This window comes from Megalops cyprinoides, chromosome 17 (assembly GCF_013368585.1).
Source record: "Megalops cyprinoides isolate fMegCyp1 chromosome 17, fMegCyp1.pri, whole genome shotgun sequence".
In the NCBI taxonomy this organism is placed as follows: Eukaryota; Metazoa; Chordata; class Actinopteri; order Elopiformes; family Megalopidae; genus Megalops; species Megalops cyprinoides.
This window is the reverse complement of record NC_050599.1, coordinates 19357465-19373965: the sequence shown is the minus strand read 5'-3', so window position 1 is coordinate 19373965 and position 16501 is coordinate 19357465. Positions and strand designations below refer to the sequence as shown.

At 50.3% G+C, this 16501-nt stretch overlaps 2 protein-coding genes across 5 annotated transcripts in view; one reads left to right on the top strand and one right to left on the bottom strand.

Annotated features, from left to right (window-relative positions):
- nhsl1b (NHS-like 1b) overlaps positions 1 to 9136 on the top strand; it is a 129314-nt gene extending 120178 nt beyond the window's left edge. For all 4 annotated transcript variants that reach the window (XM_036549598.1, XM_036549599.1, XM_036549601.1 and 1 more), the window contains exons 6-8: positions 252 to 3608; positions 5235 to 5361; positions 7575 to 9136. In XM_036549598.1, coding sequence (XP_036405491.1) covers positions 252 to 3608; positions 5235 to 5361; positions 7575 to 8184 — 4094 coding nt within the window. In that variant the 3' untranslated portion in view covers positions 8185 to 9136. The remainder of the gene's footprint in view (positions 1 to 251; positions 3609 to 5234; positions 5362 to 7574) is intronic.
- Positions 9137 to 10863: 1727 nt separating this feature from the next.
- Positions 10864 to 15093, bottom strand: hebp2 (heme binding protein 2). Its single transcript, XM_036550451.1, has 5 exons — positions 14794 to 15093; positions 14310 to 14389; positions 13762 to 13897; positions 13050 to 13230; positions 10864 to 11606 (listed from the first exon to the last, which is right to left on the bottom strand). The coding sequence occupies exons 2-5, from the start codon at positions 14382 to 14384 to the stop codon at positions 11417 to 11419; spliced, it is 582 nt and encodes a 193-aa protein (XP_036406344.1). The 5' UTR covers positions 14385 to 14389; positions 14794 to 15093; the 3' UTR covers positions 10864 to 11416.
- Positions 15094 to 16501: the final 1408 nt, after the last annotated feature.

Genomic DNA, 16501 nt, shown 5'->3' with positions numbered 1-16501 from the left:
ATGCTCATTTACTTCACTCTGATCCATCAGAGACCGAGGGAAGCGTGATTAGAATCTGTCACATGATTATTTCCCTCTGTCCTCCTCTGATGAAGCCTCCCAGAGGTTATAAACACTTCAAAGGGGCAGCGGCAAATCAAATTAATTAGCCTCCCGATAGATGGACTTAATCTGATGGACAGCTTCGTGTCAGGAGAAAGAGGGAGCGGGTTTGGTGTTGCTCACGTTCGCTCTTCTTCCCCCGTCCGCAGCGGCGAAAGGACACAGCGAGTTCCGCGCCCAGTCCATGTACATCCCCGGCCAGTTCTCCACGCTGGGCCGCGTCGGGAGCGTCAACTCGACGCTCCGCCGCTCGGACACGCGGGACTCCAGCTGCCAGACGGAGGAGGTGAAGATTGTGCCCCCGTCCATGCGGAGGATCCGAGCGCAGAGGGGCCAGGGCATCGCCGCCCAGATGGCCAACTTCTCCACCTCGTCCTCGGGGAGCATCTCGGCCGCCAGTGACAGCGCCGGGGTGGTCTTTGCACCGCAGCTCAACGGTGGCGGCCAGCGCTTCCACAGCTTGCCCCGCCAAGGGGCGCGCGTCTCCCTGAACGCTGACCCCAACTACGCCAGCACCCCCTACAGGATGGAGGACTGCACTGCGGGCACGCAGCCCCGCCAGATCAGCAAGCTGCAAGCAGACGAGACGGTGGTGCATCTGAGGAACGCCCCCAGGACCGGCACTCTGCCACGGCCCAAGTCCCAGGAGGTGAGGGGCACGCAGGGCGACGTGTCCGCGGCAGGTGGCCCGGCCCGCGTGGTGTCCCCCCACGCCACCTACTCCACCACGCTCATCCCCAACGCCACGCTGTCCTCCTCGGCGGAGGTCATCTCCATCCACACGGCGCACAGCTCCGGGTCGGCCGCCGCGCACACGCAGCCCTCATCCTCCCGCCCGGCTGAGCGGCCCCTCAGCACCGCCCAGACCGCCCCGTCCCGCTGCGACTCGGCCGTGTCCCTCAGCACCGGCACCTACGCCGAGTCCGGCTCCCAGTGCAGCACGCTGGACGGCAGGAAGGGCGCCGACGCCCCCAGCGAGTCCAGCTACTCGGATGGAAGCTTCCAGAACAACGCCGCCGCCGACCAGTGGGTCTACGACACCCCTGAGAACATCCTGCCCAAGAAGCCACTCACCTCCAGCTGCTCCACGCCCATCAACCATGTCTACAGCAGCCTGGAGCGGTCCTCCAACCGCACGGACTCCAGCTCGCTGTACTCCATGGACAACGACGGCTACTACACCTCCATGCACCTGGACTCCGGGCTGAAGTCGCGCAGCCACGGCAACATCCCCGGGGTGGGCCACGCCCGGCACAGCATGTACGAGTGCCGGCAGCACCACAGCCAGGAGGACCGCACCAGCCTCTACAGCGACAAGTCCCTGTCCCGCAGCATCTCCCTCCGCAAGGCCAAGAAGCCCCCGCTGCCCCCCACCCGGACCGACTCCCTCCGGCGCAAGCCGGGGAAGACGGCCAGTGCCAAAGGGACCGTCCTGAACGAGACGCTGATTGCCACCCTGCAGCAGTCTCTGCAGATGGGCCTGAAGGACAAGGGAGCCTCCTCCCCCTCCCAGAGCCCTTCCAGCGACTACGAGGACCCCTGGGTGCTCCGGCCGCGGAGCCAGAGCAGCGTCAGCGCTGGCAGCAGCGGGGTGTCGGCATCGGGGGCCAACGTCTACTCCATCTGCCCCATCACACCCTCGCAAAGCGACACCAGCAGCTTGCGCTCTGACTACGCAGAGTCTTGGGGCTACTACGTGGACTATTCCCGTCCGGCCGAGCAGCCGATGTCCCCCGTCACCCGCTCTGCCAGTGCTGGTGGCGTCCCCAGAGGTCTCACCAACGGAAGGGACTTTCTGGATGGCTCACAAGCGGCACTGCCCCCAGCCCAGGATGGCAGTGAAGTCGTCAAGCCCAAGACGGCCTCCTCCCCAGACAGGGTGCACAGGCTGACGTCTCCTTCCAGCGGTTACTCCAGCCAGTCCAACACCCCCACCGCCGGCACCCCTGTGCCCTCCTTCATGAGGTCCATGTCTCCAGCAGGGGCGAGGTCCAAACCCAAAGTGCCCGAGAGGAAGTCGTCCTTGCTGTCCTCGTTGTCCGTGTCCTCTTCCTCCACATCCCTGTCCTCCAACACCTCCGACTCAGCCCGGACTCCCGTCCCGCCCCCTCCCCCGCCGCTACCGGGTGTCCTCACCCCCCCACCATTACCTCCCGCCTCTGCTCCCCACACCTCCACAGCACCGCCCAGCACTCCGCCTCCTCCCCCGCCTCTCCCTGCGTTAAGCCCAGTCTCCACAGCAGGGCAGGTCGTCCTCCCCCCACCAGCCCTGCCCCTACCCACAACCCCCCAGGCCACTAAAAGCCCGCCCCCTTACATGTCCTCTCCTGAATTCCCTCCCCCTCCTCCGGAGGTATTAGTGGACTCTGGCCTGCCAGTCAACGGGACAGTCAGCCCGCCCCCACCTCCTCCTCCTCCACCACCTCCTCTGCCTTCCACTGCTACCACCATACCCCCACCCCCACCGCTACCGGCTTTAGCTCCGCCTGCCACACCCTCCAATCTGAAGGGCATGAAAGAAGCTCTCAGGCCTGTGAACCCGCCTAACACGGACCACACGCATGATGGGGAGAAGAGACCGACCCTTGGAGAATCAGGCAGGTCCCCAATGCCCCTGATCACCGCCCAAGCCCTGCAGATGGTACAGCTTCGCTCTGTCAAGAAGCCAGAGATACTTCCAGATTCTGAAGCAACCACAGCAAACACTCAGGAATTTGGGGGTGTCCAGGAGTCTCTGAAGCCCCCAACGCCACAGAAGCCTAAAAAGCCAGAGCCCCCTACGTTGCTGCTGCTGACTTCCTGCTCTACTCCTGCCCTGAATGGAACGCAGAAGCCACCAACGCCAGTCAAGAAGTTCCTGCAGGACCTCTCCAAGGAAGCCAGTCCTCCAGACTTCGCGGTCAGTGAAGCAGCCAGCAATGAGCCACCCAGAGATGCCGCACCTTTAGAAGAGTCACACCTGCACTCAGGGTCCTCTGGGGTGCCCTCACCTGCTGTCCTGGTTGACCCAGAGCAGTCACCCCCTGCGAGCCCAATGGAGACAACGCAAAGCCCAACACCCAAGCAGAAGCCTCCTGTCCTTCCCAAGAAGCCCAAACTCTCCCTGATCGTGCCCCCAATCTTGACACCGCCTGACCTCCCTGAAAAGGAGGAACAGGTCCATGTTCCGGGCGCAGATGCGACCGTGGCTCTGAGCCCGCAGAATGGGATGCCAGCCCCTGAGGCTGTAGGAGGTCAGGAGGGACCCCCACTGGAGCGGGCGGAGGGTGAGGAGGAGAGGGACTCTGGCACCTCCACGCCTCTGACCCAGAGCCAGGAGTCTCTCAGCAGCGAGCTCTCTGGGGACAGCCTGCAGGCCGCCCTAGTCAGCACCCCCGTCGCCCAGGAGCTCACCCTCACCGACGACAAGAGCACCTCCGATGGAGACGCAGATGCAGATGGAGATGCAGACGGAGATGCAGCCAGCAGCACCACGGGCTCTATCAGCTCCAAGGACGAGGACAATGGTGAGTGGGCCAAGCGAACTGTACATGGCCAGCTCCTTACAGCTGGAGTCCAACAATATAGGACAGTGTAGGACAGAAAAACAGCATAACAGCTCACTGTTAGACACTGTTATAGTGCTCCCCAGTGATTTTTGTTCATTTTCATAATATTGTTTGAGTGTGGAGAGCTGACAAACAGCAACCTCTCGCCCATAACATGCGCATTAAAATTTAGGAAGGCACTTACTCAGTGTTGAATCTGTTAAAAAATGTGAAATCTGAAACTGAAATCTTGAAAAATTTTTTCCAAATTGAATTCTGTTCTGTTTAAATCTGCTGTTTGTTGTTGTATTTGAATTGGGACCAGTTTTCTTAAGACTTTAATGGAACATAATGGCGGAAGCATGCAGTGCTCTGACAGGGTCGTGCTGAAGGCTGCATCTCCACTTGTCAGCTCCACTCATACCTAGGAGCCAGCGTGCTCTCTCTCTCTCCGTCTGAGCCTGGAGAATGATGGCACAGCACCTTCCCCCATAGGCTGGACTGAACCATTGCTGCTGTGGCCGGCGGTACATGCCTGGCCCGTGAGCCAGTCCTCCCTTAGCCAGCTAATCCCCCAGCTCTTTGTTTTTCTCTGCTGGTGTTCCCCTGTGTCATTGTACGGGGCAGGTCCCAGACAAAGAGGCTGGAGCTCGCCCAGAATTGATCGGGCGTACAGCCCAGCACCCCCTGCCGCAGGCAGTCCTGTCTCCGTGCTCGGGTTGGCCAGATGGAGGGGATCGTAAATAAGCCCCGCTCTCTCCGTCTCAGCCGGTCCTTCCCTTGGCTGTTTGGGGTTCCCACCTCCAGAGTCCACACCCCCTCCTCCCCAACGGATGAGTTTCAGTGTGGCATCCTTCAGCAGCGGAGCTAGGACTCAACAGCTCTTGCTCTCTCTCGCTCTCTCTCTCTCTCTTCCCCTCTCTCCTGTCCTGCAGTCCCTCTTCCCTCTCTATCTCTCTCTCTCTGTCATTCTATCCTCTCTCCCAGTGAGTTGCGCTCACTCGTCACTCTCTCTCTCTCTGTCATCTTTCCTCTCTGCCTGTCCTGCACTACCTCCTCTCTAGACTCCTCTCAGTCTCTCTCATTCTCTCCTCTATCCCCTATGTCCCATGCTCCTTCTGCTATCTCACGCTCACTCCTCTCTTGCTCTTAATCTCTCTCTCTCTCTCTCCTCACTCTCCTTTTCCCTCTCTGCTCTCTCTCTCTCTTTCTCTCTCTGTCTCGCTCTCTTAAGCATTCTGCTTGAGATAGGAAGGGGCAGTGTTCCCAGGAGAGGGCTGGTTAGCAGAGGGGAGGAGGGGGGGTAGAGCGTGCGCGCGCGTGTGTGTGTGTGCGTGTATGGTGTGTGTGTGTGAGGGAGGGGGTGCGGGTGAGACCGCCTGCAGCGGCTCAGGCAGCCTGAGCACAGATGCTGCGAAGCGGCAGGACAGCCAGGAGAGGGGGGATCCAAAGCCGCGAGAATGTGAGGACCTCGGAGCTCGTGTGTACCTGCGTTCGCCACCCTCAGGCCGGGCTTCCCAGGAGCGTGTGAGCGGGAAGGAGAGCGCACCTCCTCCAGCAACCCCCCCCCTCAGTGATGCACGCGCCTCTCTGTCTCCCCCCCAGGTGAGGTGTTCGACTCCAGCACGGCAAACTCCTCGCCAGCGGCCAGCACCAACGGAGACGCGCTGGAGGACACAGTGACGCCCACGCGCCCCCGCACCACCGAGGACCTCTTCGCCGCCATTCACAGGTAGACCTAAAATTCCCCCGTCGGAATGATACATGCCGACCCCCCCCACCCAACCCCCTCGTGCTCAACTCGCACTCACAACTTTCGTCGACCTGTCCCATCGCGTTCACGACCCATCTGTCAAAAGTGGCTCAGGTCTCTGGGGTAGGCTGCCAGGGAAGCGCCAATCTCCGTGGTAAATTAGTAAAACGGAGGCGCACATGACTTGCCCCCTGCATGTGCCGCCATCGCTGTAGCGGGCAAAGTGCTTCATCCATTATTCAGCGGAGTAAAACCCCTGCCCTTAATGTTAGACTTAATGTTGCTGCCAATCAGGGGCTTTGCCCCCACACACTCACACCTCACACATGTGTGTGTGCATGCATGCACGCTCTCGCACCCTCGGAGACCCCTTGACAGTTACTGCTGCGAAAATTAAACTGAAGCCAGGACCTCTCTGCAGCATCCTGTAATTTCATTCGAAGGGATTTTGTTTCCCTGGTGCCAGGTGAAGGGGGGGTTTTAAGGCTTTACGTTTCTGCTGATTGGTCGATGCGCGGACTCACCGCAGCTGAGTTAACCTTGGAACGAAGACTGCATTCGCATAGAAAAAAAAAATAGAGCACCAGATGCTAAAGCCATTGAAGCTTTATAGATCCTACTGTGTTTGTAACATGTGACCTGGAAATGCTGTTCTTAGAAGCAAACCGTTGAATTAGGAAGAGAACTGTCGAGGACACGCTTGAATGAAATGCTGTGTGCAAAATTCTGCTGCAGCTGCAACTTGAGCTATTTTCAGAATTTAAGATTAACATTCTCATAAATCTCCCGCCGCAGGTAAAAAAAAAAAAAAAATCCCGCACCCTGTTTTTCATTGGCATCAGAGCTGCTGTTGGAGTTTCTTCTGTAACTTAGCTGCGCAGACAGATCATTTAGCCAATCGCTTTGTGTAATTTGGCACCGGTTGCACACTGCCACGTTGTAGTGATGGCACCCACAATGCACTGCAGTCAGACAACAAGCCCGAGCATTGCGCCAACCACCAGCATAACCCTGGCACATCCAGCAGGTTCCTACGTTGAGCAGAGTTTCACCCCCTCAGCGCCCGGAGTGGCTTTCATTTATTTCCTCTGTCTGCTGTCCTCATTAACAAACATGTCACTGCTGTGTTTGGCTCCTCTCCTCCTGTTGCTGTTCCGAAGCCTGACTGTTTCTAACCCCCTCCCCACCCATCATCTTCTGACGTTCATGGCTGTCGTTCTGTCCTCCCTCCTGCTCTCCCCCTGGTGCAGTCGGGGAAGGCTGAACGCGAATGCACCGTGGCAGGCGTGGTGTGGACTGGCAAGTAACACTAATTGGCTGGTCATGTTTCCCAGTGGTGTGGCTAGGATCGGATTAGACCTGTAATCCAGTAGTACCCTGGGCAGATGAATTAGTTTCTTTTTTGCACTAATCCCGTCACCCTGTAATCCAAGGCTTTAGCACGATTCAGATGAATATGTTTTTATTATTATTATGCTTTACTTTAATATGTTACCAGTGGACTCTTAAGATCCCTGCTGGTGGGAATGAACCTCTAGTTCGAACCTCTGTCCGCTTTTCCTCTTTGTGCATATATAGAATTTCCTTTTCACCGCATACAGGTGTACCTTTATGCAGAATGTACACTTTTGAGTTTTAGCTGTGCTGTTACAGTGTCTAGTTTATTACAGCTTGTGGGATCCTTCATCTGGGGATTACTGCAGGTGCTTCTTGCTTTGTGAGAAAATAGAACAAGGAGTAGTGGGATGTACAGTCCTGTCTGGGAACCTTAGACAAGTGGTTTGCAGTTGTATGTCTATTTGGTTGAACTTTAAGAGAGGTAGTGACTTTGCTGCTCTGTAGTGTGTAGTCTGCATTATTAGTTTAGTGTCTGCGGTGATGATGGGCTTCGGAGTGAACAATACAGGCTGCTGTTCAGAACACAGAGCTTCAGGTTTACCATATTCACAGAGCTACACCAGTTCCATCTCCTAGTTTCAGCATTTAGTGACTGAATGTTGGTATTAAACATAATAACAGAATACGCCAAACTAATAGTGGTAAACTACTATTGGTGATAGTGATATGTGTTATTAACATGCGCACCCCTTTTTCTCAAACTTAACTGCAATGTTTGTAAACAACTGGGATCGTGGCTGTGCTCCATCTCCTGCTCGTCCTTTGAGCTGACAGTACTGTCTTGTCCCCTTCAGGTCCAAAAGGAAGGTGCTGGGCCGGAGAGATTCTGAGGAGGAGCGCTCGCGAGGCCACTCCCCGTCGCCCCCCGTCACCCCCACGGGCGTCTCCCCGGGCCTGCCCCGCCAGGCAGGCTCCATCCAGCGCAGCCTGCGTAAGTCGGCCACCAGCAGCGACAGCTTCAAGGCCCTCCTCCTGAAGAAGGGCAGCCGCTCGGAGACCAGCTTCCGCATGTCGGCCGCAGAGATGCTGCGCAGCACCGACCCGCGCTTCCAGCGGACGCGCTCCGAGTCCTCGCTGGACCCGCCCTCGCCCGACAGCCCCTGCGGCTCGCCGGGCCGCGGGAAGAGGGCGCAGGAGGAGTGGGCGCGCAGCGAGGGCCTGCTGCCCCGCCTCTCGCCCTCCTCCTCCTCCTCCCTGTCCGGCCCCAAGTACGGCCGCTCCCGCACGCCGCCCTCGGCCGCCAGCAGCAAGTACAACGCCCGCAGCCGCATCCTCAGTAGCCCCATGACCGTCATCTGCGAGCGGGAGGGCGAGCTGAGCGAGGCGGGTGACGGCGGCGAGGAGACCCCGCCCCTCCCCGTGACGCAGGACTCCAACGGCACTTTATGCGAGGACAGCAGTTAAGGCGAGAGGGAGGGCAGCCCCTGAAACCGGGGCGCTGGAACTCGCTCAAGGCCGGGAGGGAGGGGGCCGGCTCTCACCGGAGCACCCCCACCCCTGCCACCCCCGACACGCCAGGTCCCGCCACGTTGGGTTCTGGACCTAGTTCTGCATCAGGACCTGCCGGGCCCCGAGCGGCCCAGGCGGTTTCTGCGGTGCTCAGTCTGAAGTGGATACCGATTTTACTGCAGCTTTCTTTAGTTTGTTTTTTTTCTTCCCTTCTTTTTGTATGAGAACCTGTCCCACAAGCAATAGCGGACTTCCCAAGGCAGTGTAGCCTGACGTTTTCCTGTGCTGTTTTCTTTGTTTGTTTGCTTGTGTTTTTTATACCTGTTTGGAGGTCCAGCTTGTAGAGTAACGGTAGAGTTCTTTTAGCTTTTCAGAAGGTTGTGTTGAGAACTGAATTAAGGGAAAGCTACGTGAGAAGAAGGAATTATTAAGTGACAAGTTGTTCTCTTTTTTTTTGCTGCAGTGGTGCTACTATTTGACAACTGAACTGGGTGGTGTTCTAACCAAGAGCATTGTTGAGCCTGGGGAAAGTGAAGGTTTCTACTAACAGTCTGGTGTTGCTCCTTCTGAAGTTTGCATTCCTTTTTTTAAAAAAATAAGGGCTGCGTCTCAAAACATGTTGCGAGGCGAGTAAAGCAACCCTCTATTTCTGTCTCTCTCACCTTTGGGTCAGAGAGAGGAACCAACAGCACATGTTTCTATGATTTTTTTTTCACACTGCTCTAGTACCCAACACTGAGTTTTCTTTTAGAGCAGGGGGGTTGGTTCACAGAGCTGGGATTTCAATAACTGAGCGACACTGCAAAGGGCTCGAGACGGTACTGTAAAAGCCAGGTAGCGGAAACAAGCAAGTGGAAAAGATGGCACTGCCGAGGTGGATTTCAGTGTAGGTTTTGGAAACCTTTATAGCTCGATTTTTAGTTTGTAGATTTGCACTGTGTATTAGTGTTTTTTTTTTTTGAAGACGTTGTGTTTGGGAATCTTTTAAGAAGTCTATGTTAGTGTCATTTGCTTCTTGGAAATGAAGAATGAATTTGAAATGAAAAAAATGTACTTGAAAATCAAACAGCCCTGTTTTGTTTGTGAACATTTGGATACCAAAGAGCTAAAGGGTACAGCTTAGCCTGCAGTATTTCATCAGAAAGGCAGGATCTGAATCTGATTGATTGTATTGGACTGGTTGTGACCAGGATCTTGTTTTGTGGAGTTTAGCAAGTGGACTAAAAAAATTGACTTAATTAGGATCCCAGTTAATACTACACACTACATTATTTTAACTTTCTAAGATAGATTTCTTTCTTGTGCCGTTTTATAATTTTTTTGTAAATATCTAGAAAATTGTAAAAGTAACATTTGACTTATTTTTCACAGAATTTGTACATTTTTAGAACCCTTGTTTTTGAAGGGGGGGGGGTCCTTTTGTAGGCTATTTATTTTAGTATAGTGAGAATATGGATGTGATTTGAATTTTTTTCCCCATCTGCAGTCGTGTGGAATGAGGTGTCCATTCCTGGTCTGGGATGCCCACTCTCAAGGGCTTTAGAGACGCCTCTCAACCAGGAGCTATGTGTCACCTGGAATGGGCGGCTCAAGCTCCCAGCCAATCAGCGGCCCTGATTAAGCAATGAATACTGGTGCTGGGATGAACCTACGCCCATGGGTCTCTGGCGGATACCACTGTTGTAGACAGTGCTGACGGGAGAGTGGAAATCCCTGAACCCCACAATGAGCAAAGCTACACTGCGTTTTCAGTGTCTCTGTGATTTGAGTGATGAAAGCGTTGAACAGTCCAATTCATTCGGACGACTGCCAGCACTTGGTGGATCCCTCCGCCGTTGTGGGGTTCATGGAAGCCTCATTCTCCTGTGGCTGGTGGAGGGATGGAGAGATCAGGAGGTGTGGGCAGGCTGCTGACCCTGTGTTTGTCTCTGTAATAAAACATGATGTTATTAAAGAGCCCCCGTCTCCCAGTGTCTGATTCACGGCCGCCTGTCACTGCTGCTCGACTGAGGGCCTCATCAGCTCATCAGCCCCCACCCCCCACCCTCGCCGCCATAGTCATACATCAGCGGGAATTGCTCTGGTGGGACCATCACTCGACCCCCCCACCCATCCCACTGTGACAGTCCCTTCACCCATCCAGCCGAATCTCTCAGCTTTATATAACCCCCCCCCCCCAAATGAGTCCTCCTTTTCCCTTTTGTGCAGCGATGTTACATAAAAAATATCTCTAATTATACTGTTCATTTGGGTGTTTGAGATGAAAGGATGTCTGTTCTTTCCAATTTGACTGATAACCTGAAGATGATTCACAAGTCATGATATTCAGAATAATTCTCAACCAAATCAGAACGGACAAATGTGCCTGTACTGAATGAATGGGGGATGAGGGTGCGGAATGATTAGGGGGGCATTTGAGTTCAGTGAATACTCTGCTGATGAGAATCTGAAGGACTGAGGGATGGTAACATTTCCATAAAGGACACTAGCCCTGTACTTCACTTTCTCCTGTTATATCATGTAGCTACCCACCACAGAATCATCTCTCCTTTCCAGCCACTCATAGCTATTACTTTATTTCACATTTGAAAGTAGTGTTCAAAAAGTCATTTTCATTTAAGTCCTTCTCAGTCACAAACATTCCAAAAACAGACACTTCCCTCAGTTAAAAAATACAAGCAATAATATTACCAGTACATCTTATTTGAGCTTCACAACATTGCTGGTCACTTCTGAATTAGTAGTTGCTCCCACAGGCTGTAATGCAAGCTTAACAAAACCAGCCGATTGTAATTGGTCAATTCCCCGGCCATTTTAGTCCCCTTAAACACAAAAGGACAATGACAGCTAGCACCATAAACAGTTCTTTCTCCAAGCAAAAAGAAAAATATTCACAATAAGGTGTGTTAAATGCTTTCTGGATGGCAATCATTTTGTTATTTACAGCATCTTAAAAAGATACTTTGACATGTATTATTATTTCTGTAACAATGCAGTACATTAAAATATATCTTTTTGCAAAGGCAGAATTTTGCTAAATGCAGATAATATGTATTGTACTTGACTTAAGTTTAATTGTTGTCATACTCAAGAGTTAGAGGCACTTGTGATCACAATCACGGTGTAAAAAAACTGTTACCTAGCTACGCTACGCTATGCTGTCGACCTCTCAGAGCCTGGCATCAGGTCACTCCTGTGCACCGGCGGGTTTGATGAGCCACACTTCGTTGCGCCTGTTGGTCAGTTTGAAGGGGCTGTCATAGCCGGCGAAGTAGTAGCGCTTCTCCTCGAACTGGAGCCCGTCTCTCTGCAGGCTCTCGGTCAGTTTCAGCAGCTCTTCGCGGCTCTTCTGCTCGTTGGAGAAACCGCCGTACGTCCTGTGGGACAGCAGGGATCAGCTTGGGAGGAGGCGCAGAGCTTTCGTTAACTGCACGGCACCACGTGCAAGGGCCCGCAAGGGGGACGTGACATGGCAGTTAAAAGGGTTACTGCTTTTTCTGTAACTTCAACCATATTCGTAAAGGGAGTCTACCACACAGGGAGTGCTACTGTATTCAATTTTAAACAGTAGCACAAAATCCATTCAGAGAGGAGTCTACTCCAATGTTCCACATCCAGCCAGATACCACATGACTCTGCCCGGCTATGTAATAACAAAACTACAACCCGGTGCTATATAACTGTTCACTGCCTGTCTGCAAGGTTACAATTTTTGCTTCACTGCGTTACTGGATGAAACTAACACTATGTTCATCACTCGGATCCTTTTCAGACACTGGCTTGGTGAATAACCTACATTTCAGACTGCTGCCAGACAACATCCACATGCTAGTTCATGAATGCATAAAACTCGGGTAAGTTTCAAAACTGATGTTAGCCTTACTCTTACAGTTAAATCAGGGGCTTCCCAAACTGCATCAGCCTGCACACCACCAGCTGAATGTTGTGTCACTATGTATTAGCTTGGTGGAAATATAATTCGAACACTAGCGAAAATATTGCCAAGTGGTTTTAGAAAAAAAAGTTACACTGAGCCAGATAAACCAAAATGTACCGCAGACCATTCAGAATTTCAGTGAGGCCCAGGAGGAGCAGAGTCTGGCTGTCTGGGTGCTTTTTTCACACTTGCATACTTACATACAGACACTAGATGGAGCCAAAACGTTCAGACGTCTCTAATTCAGCTATACACAACTTGGTGAGTCAGCTAGGGAATAGTATCAAATTAAACATTTTTTTAAAAACCTAAAACAGTTACCGCTATAGGGTATATATACCGCTATAGTACCCACACTCTACCCCCTCTATTCACTAGTAAAATATCCCTGATGCTACTGTAGAAGTGTAACAGATGTGGAGCGTGTGTTACCAGATGGAAGCTAGATTACAGCTCAGTGGCTGTCTTGTTGATAGTGTAAAGAGAAATGTGCTTTTAAATCAGGATCCTACAGCTGGAGAACAATCTAGATGTTTTGACAATGTAGAGAGGGCCTTGGGCCTTCTTTAGCCTTTATCCTTTTAGGCACAAATTAGATTTTTTGATACTTACACAACATTCCTGGTTCATTTCATTTATGACAGAAAACCCCCTGAGTTATTGTAGAGCTACTGCTCTTGGTTTTTGTAGGTACGCTTACTTTAAAAAAAGAATATGTGTTCAAATGTATTACTCCAGTGTAAAGGTAAAGTATGACAGCATTTAGATTAAACAGAGCCCTCAATAGTTATGTCCACTGTAATAGGACACCTGGCAAAGCAGCCATCCCCAGGCTGTCTTTTTAACGTGTGAATGAAGCACTCGAGTGTCTATTAAACCGCACCTCACAAACGCAGTGAACTCCTTCCTGTTCTCGATGAACACGTCCGGGTCAGTGGGCTTGGGCGGGGCGGCCTGATGCTGCTCTGGGATGAAGAAGGACACGGTGAAGGTGCTCTCACAAGCAGGACCCGCTCCGGGGTCCACCAGGCACGTCACAGGGGCGGTCATCTCCACCTTCTCCTCTAACCGAAATGACACAGACCAAGCGTGAGATGACAGGCGCCATGTTCATAGCTTACTGCACCAACACCTCTCTCGATATCCTGGAAAATCAGATGAATGTGATTCAAAATCCACAGTGACATGATGGACACCGGGAAGTCAGGGACATTATCCTCATGTTATTAACTTATGGCAGGTTTGGTCAGCACCATAAAATAGGAACACTTGGCACTTCTTATACAACAGACTTGTCCAGTGAACTTTTTACAGTAAACACTAGCTGTCTTCTTTTCCTGGTGTGAGCTTAAGAACCAAACTGGCTCAATAAAGTACTTGTATGCGGTAAAGTATCACCTGCAGTTACAAACTACATACACTAACTTTCAAACAAATCAATGCTGGGAAATACTTTTAAATATCAGTTTGTTTGCCTTGCTGGGTCAGTTGATTCCCCTTGCTGGTGCTTCTTCACACAGCTGTGAGCAAGGCTTTAGCTGAAGCTTAATTTCTGGTTTCTACTAGTGAGGACAGTGCTTCTGTTAAAGACTCACTCTCCTCATTGCTTCCCTGGATGTATCTGAAGAGTCGCAAGAACCCTGCACTGAGAGCTGGGTCAAACTGCAGTCCAGTCACCTTGGTGCTGACCCAGTTTGTGGCTTCGTATGTGCGGACCTCATAGTCCTCTGCCTTTGGAGACAAGACACACAGACAGTGACAGACAGAGCTTCTCTCCCTTCTCCACAACCTGTCTATGACCTCTCAAACAGGGAGGCCAAAATGACTACAGAGTGGTCCTGCTGCTACCTGACCAAAGTCTGCTGTCACACACACCAGGTGTTCAAAGCTACAGAAACTCAACTCCACTGCAAGAGGTGCATATTATGATTATTAAATCTTTGGTACTATCTCAACCATTTTATTATTATCCCAGGGGACTACCTGGTTTAATGAAGAACAAAAGCAAAAACTAACTCTTAGAATGAAAAATACATATTGAACTGAGGACAGACAGACATCTGCTTTGTATCTGCTATATCCTCTCCCATATGTAGGTATAACCTGTCCTCCCCAATCCTGTGAAATTGAGCAATCTACCCACCTTACTCTCTCCGGGAGTAAATTTGGGCAGTTGCAGACCAGATGAAAACAAAGCTTGCTGGATAGTTTTCAACATCTCTCCTGCAAAAAGGATATCAGGATCATATTTCAAAATGATGGGATATATTCATTCGAATGCTATATTTGTACAGTAATAACAAAACATAACGAATCTGTATGGGGATGTACAGGCTAACCGCTATAGTTATTAGTGTTAACTTGGAATAAACAAATACACTGAAAATAGGCTACATGCTCGTTTTCCTACATTCACAAAAATGTAATAAAACATGTTGTGTAATAATCAAATAAAGAAGAAACAGAGTCCGTGGGCTGCTCTAATGGTCCCAAGCGCATTTATTTGCACATTGAGATAACATTTCGATCCATTCAATTCACTTTTGTACCCAAATAATCAAATATTTGCATACATTCTAACTCAAAACGCGTTAATGTTACACAAAAGAGTAATGCACGATACTTACCTTGTGACTGCGATACAGCCTATGGTACCCGAAGACCAGCAACTACAGTAATCTACAATGCTGTTCAGTACCTGTTTTTATTCTTACTCAACAATTCGAGCTTTTTAGAAAATCCAGGAGGTTGTTCGCTTGCAATTCCTCGTCGCTTTCCACGCACTGTTGACTAGCCTGCAAAATTTGATTCGGAGTTCCGATTAACAAGATTGGAGTTACTTAACAGCTATGAAAGATTGGACCGATGACAAATGTACGCCTACACAGGCCAGACTATGTAACTGGCGATGTTTACACCAACAGCGATCGCTTCCGCATCCGATCCCTCCTCCCCGCAGTGAGAGCACTTGGCAGGTTACGCTCACTCCCGATTGGTTTGCAAAATCACCGGCGGTCTGTATTTGTTGGTAAGGGCAGGCTCCGAAGAGAAGCGCCCGTTTGGTTACAAGATTAAACGAAACGTCGCATCTTACATGTTTGTTGTATAACTTGCCCTGCCCAGTGCCGTTAAATAAGGAGCAATCTACCAGCCTTACTCACTGCAGGCTCTGCGTACTTCCTGAAATCTCGCTCTGTGGGTCTACCTGTTCATGCACGCTGTGGTTAAGTGGATAAAATTACTGTTTTATAAGCCCTGTATAAAATTACATACATGAAGGTTGTAGAAGTTCTGTTAACTGTTTGTTGTAATTATGCTTTATCACTATTTTACAAAGTGGATACATTTAACCAGAACATGTTCTTCAACACATTTATTACAATTAGTATCAAATAAGTATCAAACAAAATCTATGGTATAATTACATCACAGTATACACATGTGCCTCCTAGAAAGCTTACTCAGTTACATGCATGGAAGAGAAACACAGTAAAAGTAATAAAAATCAGTACAGTACCAATCATCTTCCACTTGTTTTCATCATATTGTTCGCTACAGAATAAATAGAATATATATATTGATTTAATTGGGGTCTGGAAAGTAGCATTTTTGCAACATGTTGAAAGACTAGTTTCTCACATGAAAAGGTAGCTTTTAATGACACTTTAAATCAGCAACCTTCTCACTAGTAAGCAGAAGGCTGCAGGTTCAAATTCTGTCTGTGGCACTGCTGCTGTGCCCGTGAGTGACTTATTTCACTATTTCGCTTCATATCTAGCTATTGTGACAAGGAATATTAATGCACAAAATGCATCATATAAGCAATGAGAGTCACCCTTAATTGGACATTTGCTAGGCAAATACATAAATGCTGCCTGACATACATTTTCTTTTCAAATAATGACTACAATTTATCTAAAATCTGTCATAAATATACATAATTCTAAAATTAGCACATAATTATATAAAACAGGGCACAGTTCGGAAAATAACATCAGGTAGTGCAGGTAAATGGAGAGGCATAGCTGCGAATGGTACAGTACTTAGTGATATAGTGTATCAGAGGTCAGACTCAAACTGTAAAACTCTTCCATAAGGTATGTCTCTGTGAAATGCAGAGCTCTCTTAATGAAATACTCATACAGAGAGGTTGGAGAAAATCTAAGGATTCAAAGCAGCGGTGGATGGCCAGAGCTGGGGTCAAATACAAATGCAACTGCATTTAAATGGAACCAAATACAGTATAAGAACTAATCACATTTGCGTTGTCTTTGGGTATTTGCACAATCTGACCAAAAATGAATTTAAAATTTCTCCTTTCTCTTTAACAAGTAT

What these genes read in the sequence shown, in the direction of transcription:
- hebp2 (XM_036550451.1), bottom strand. Translation starts at nt 14,384, where the DNA reads ATGTTGAAAACTATCCAGCAAGCTTTGTTTTCATCTGGTCTGCAACTG. An exon ending in TTACTCCCGGAGAGAGTAAG is followed by an intron (nt 13,898 to 14,309) that starts GTGGGTAGATTG and finishes TTGTCTCCAAAG; the next exon opens with GCAGAGGACTATGAGGTCCG. An exon ending in CCAGGGAAGCAATGAGGAGA is followed by an intron (nt 13,231 to 13,761) that starts GTGAGTCTTTAA and finishes CATTTCGGTTAG; the next exon opens with AGGAGAAGGTGGAGATGACC.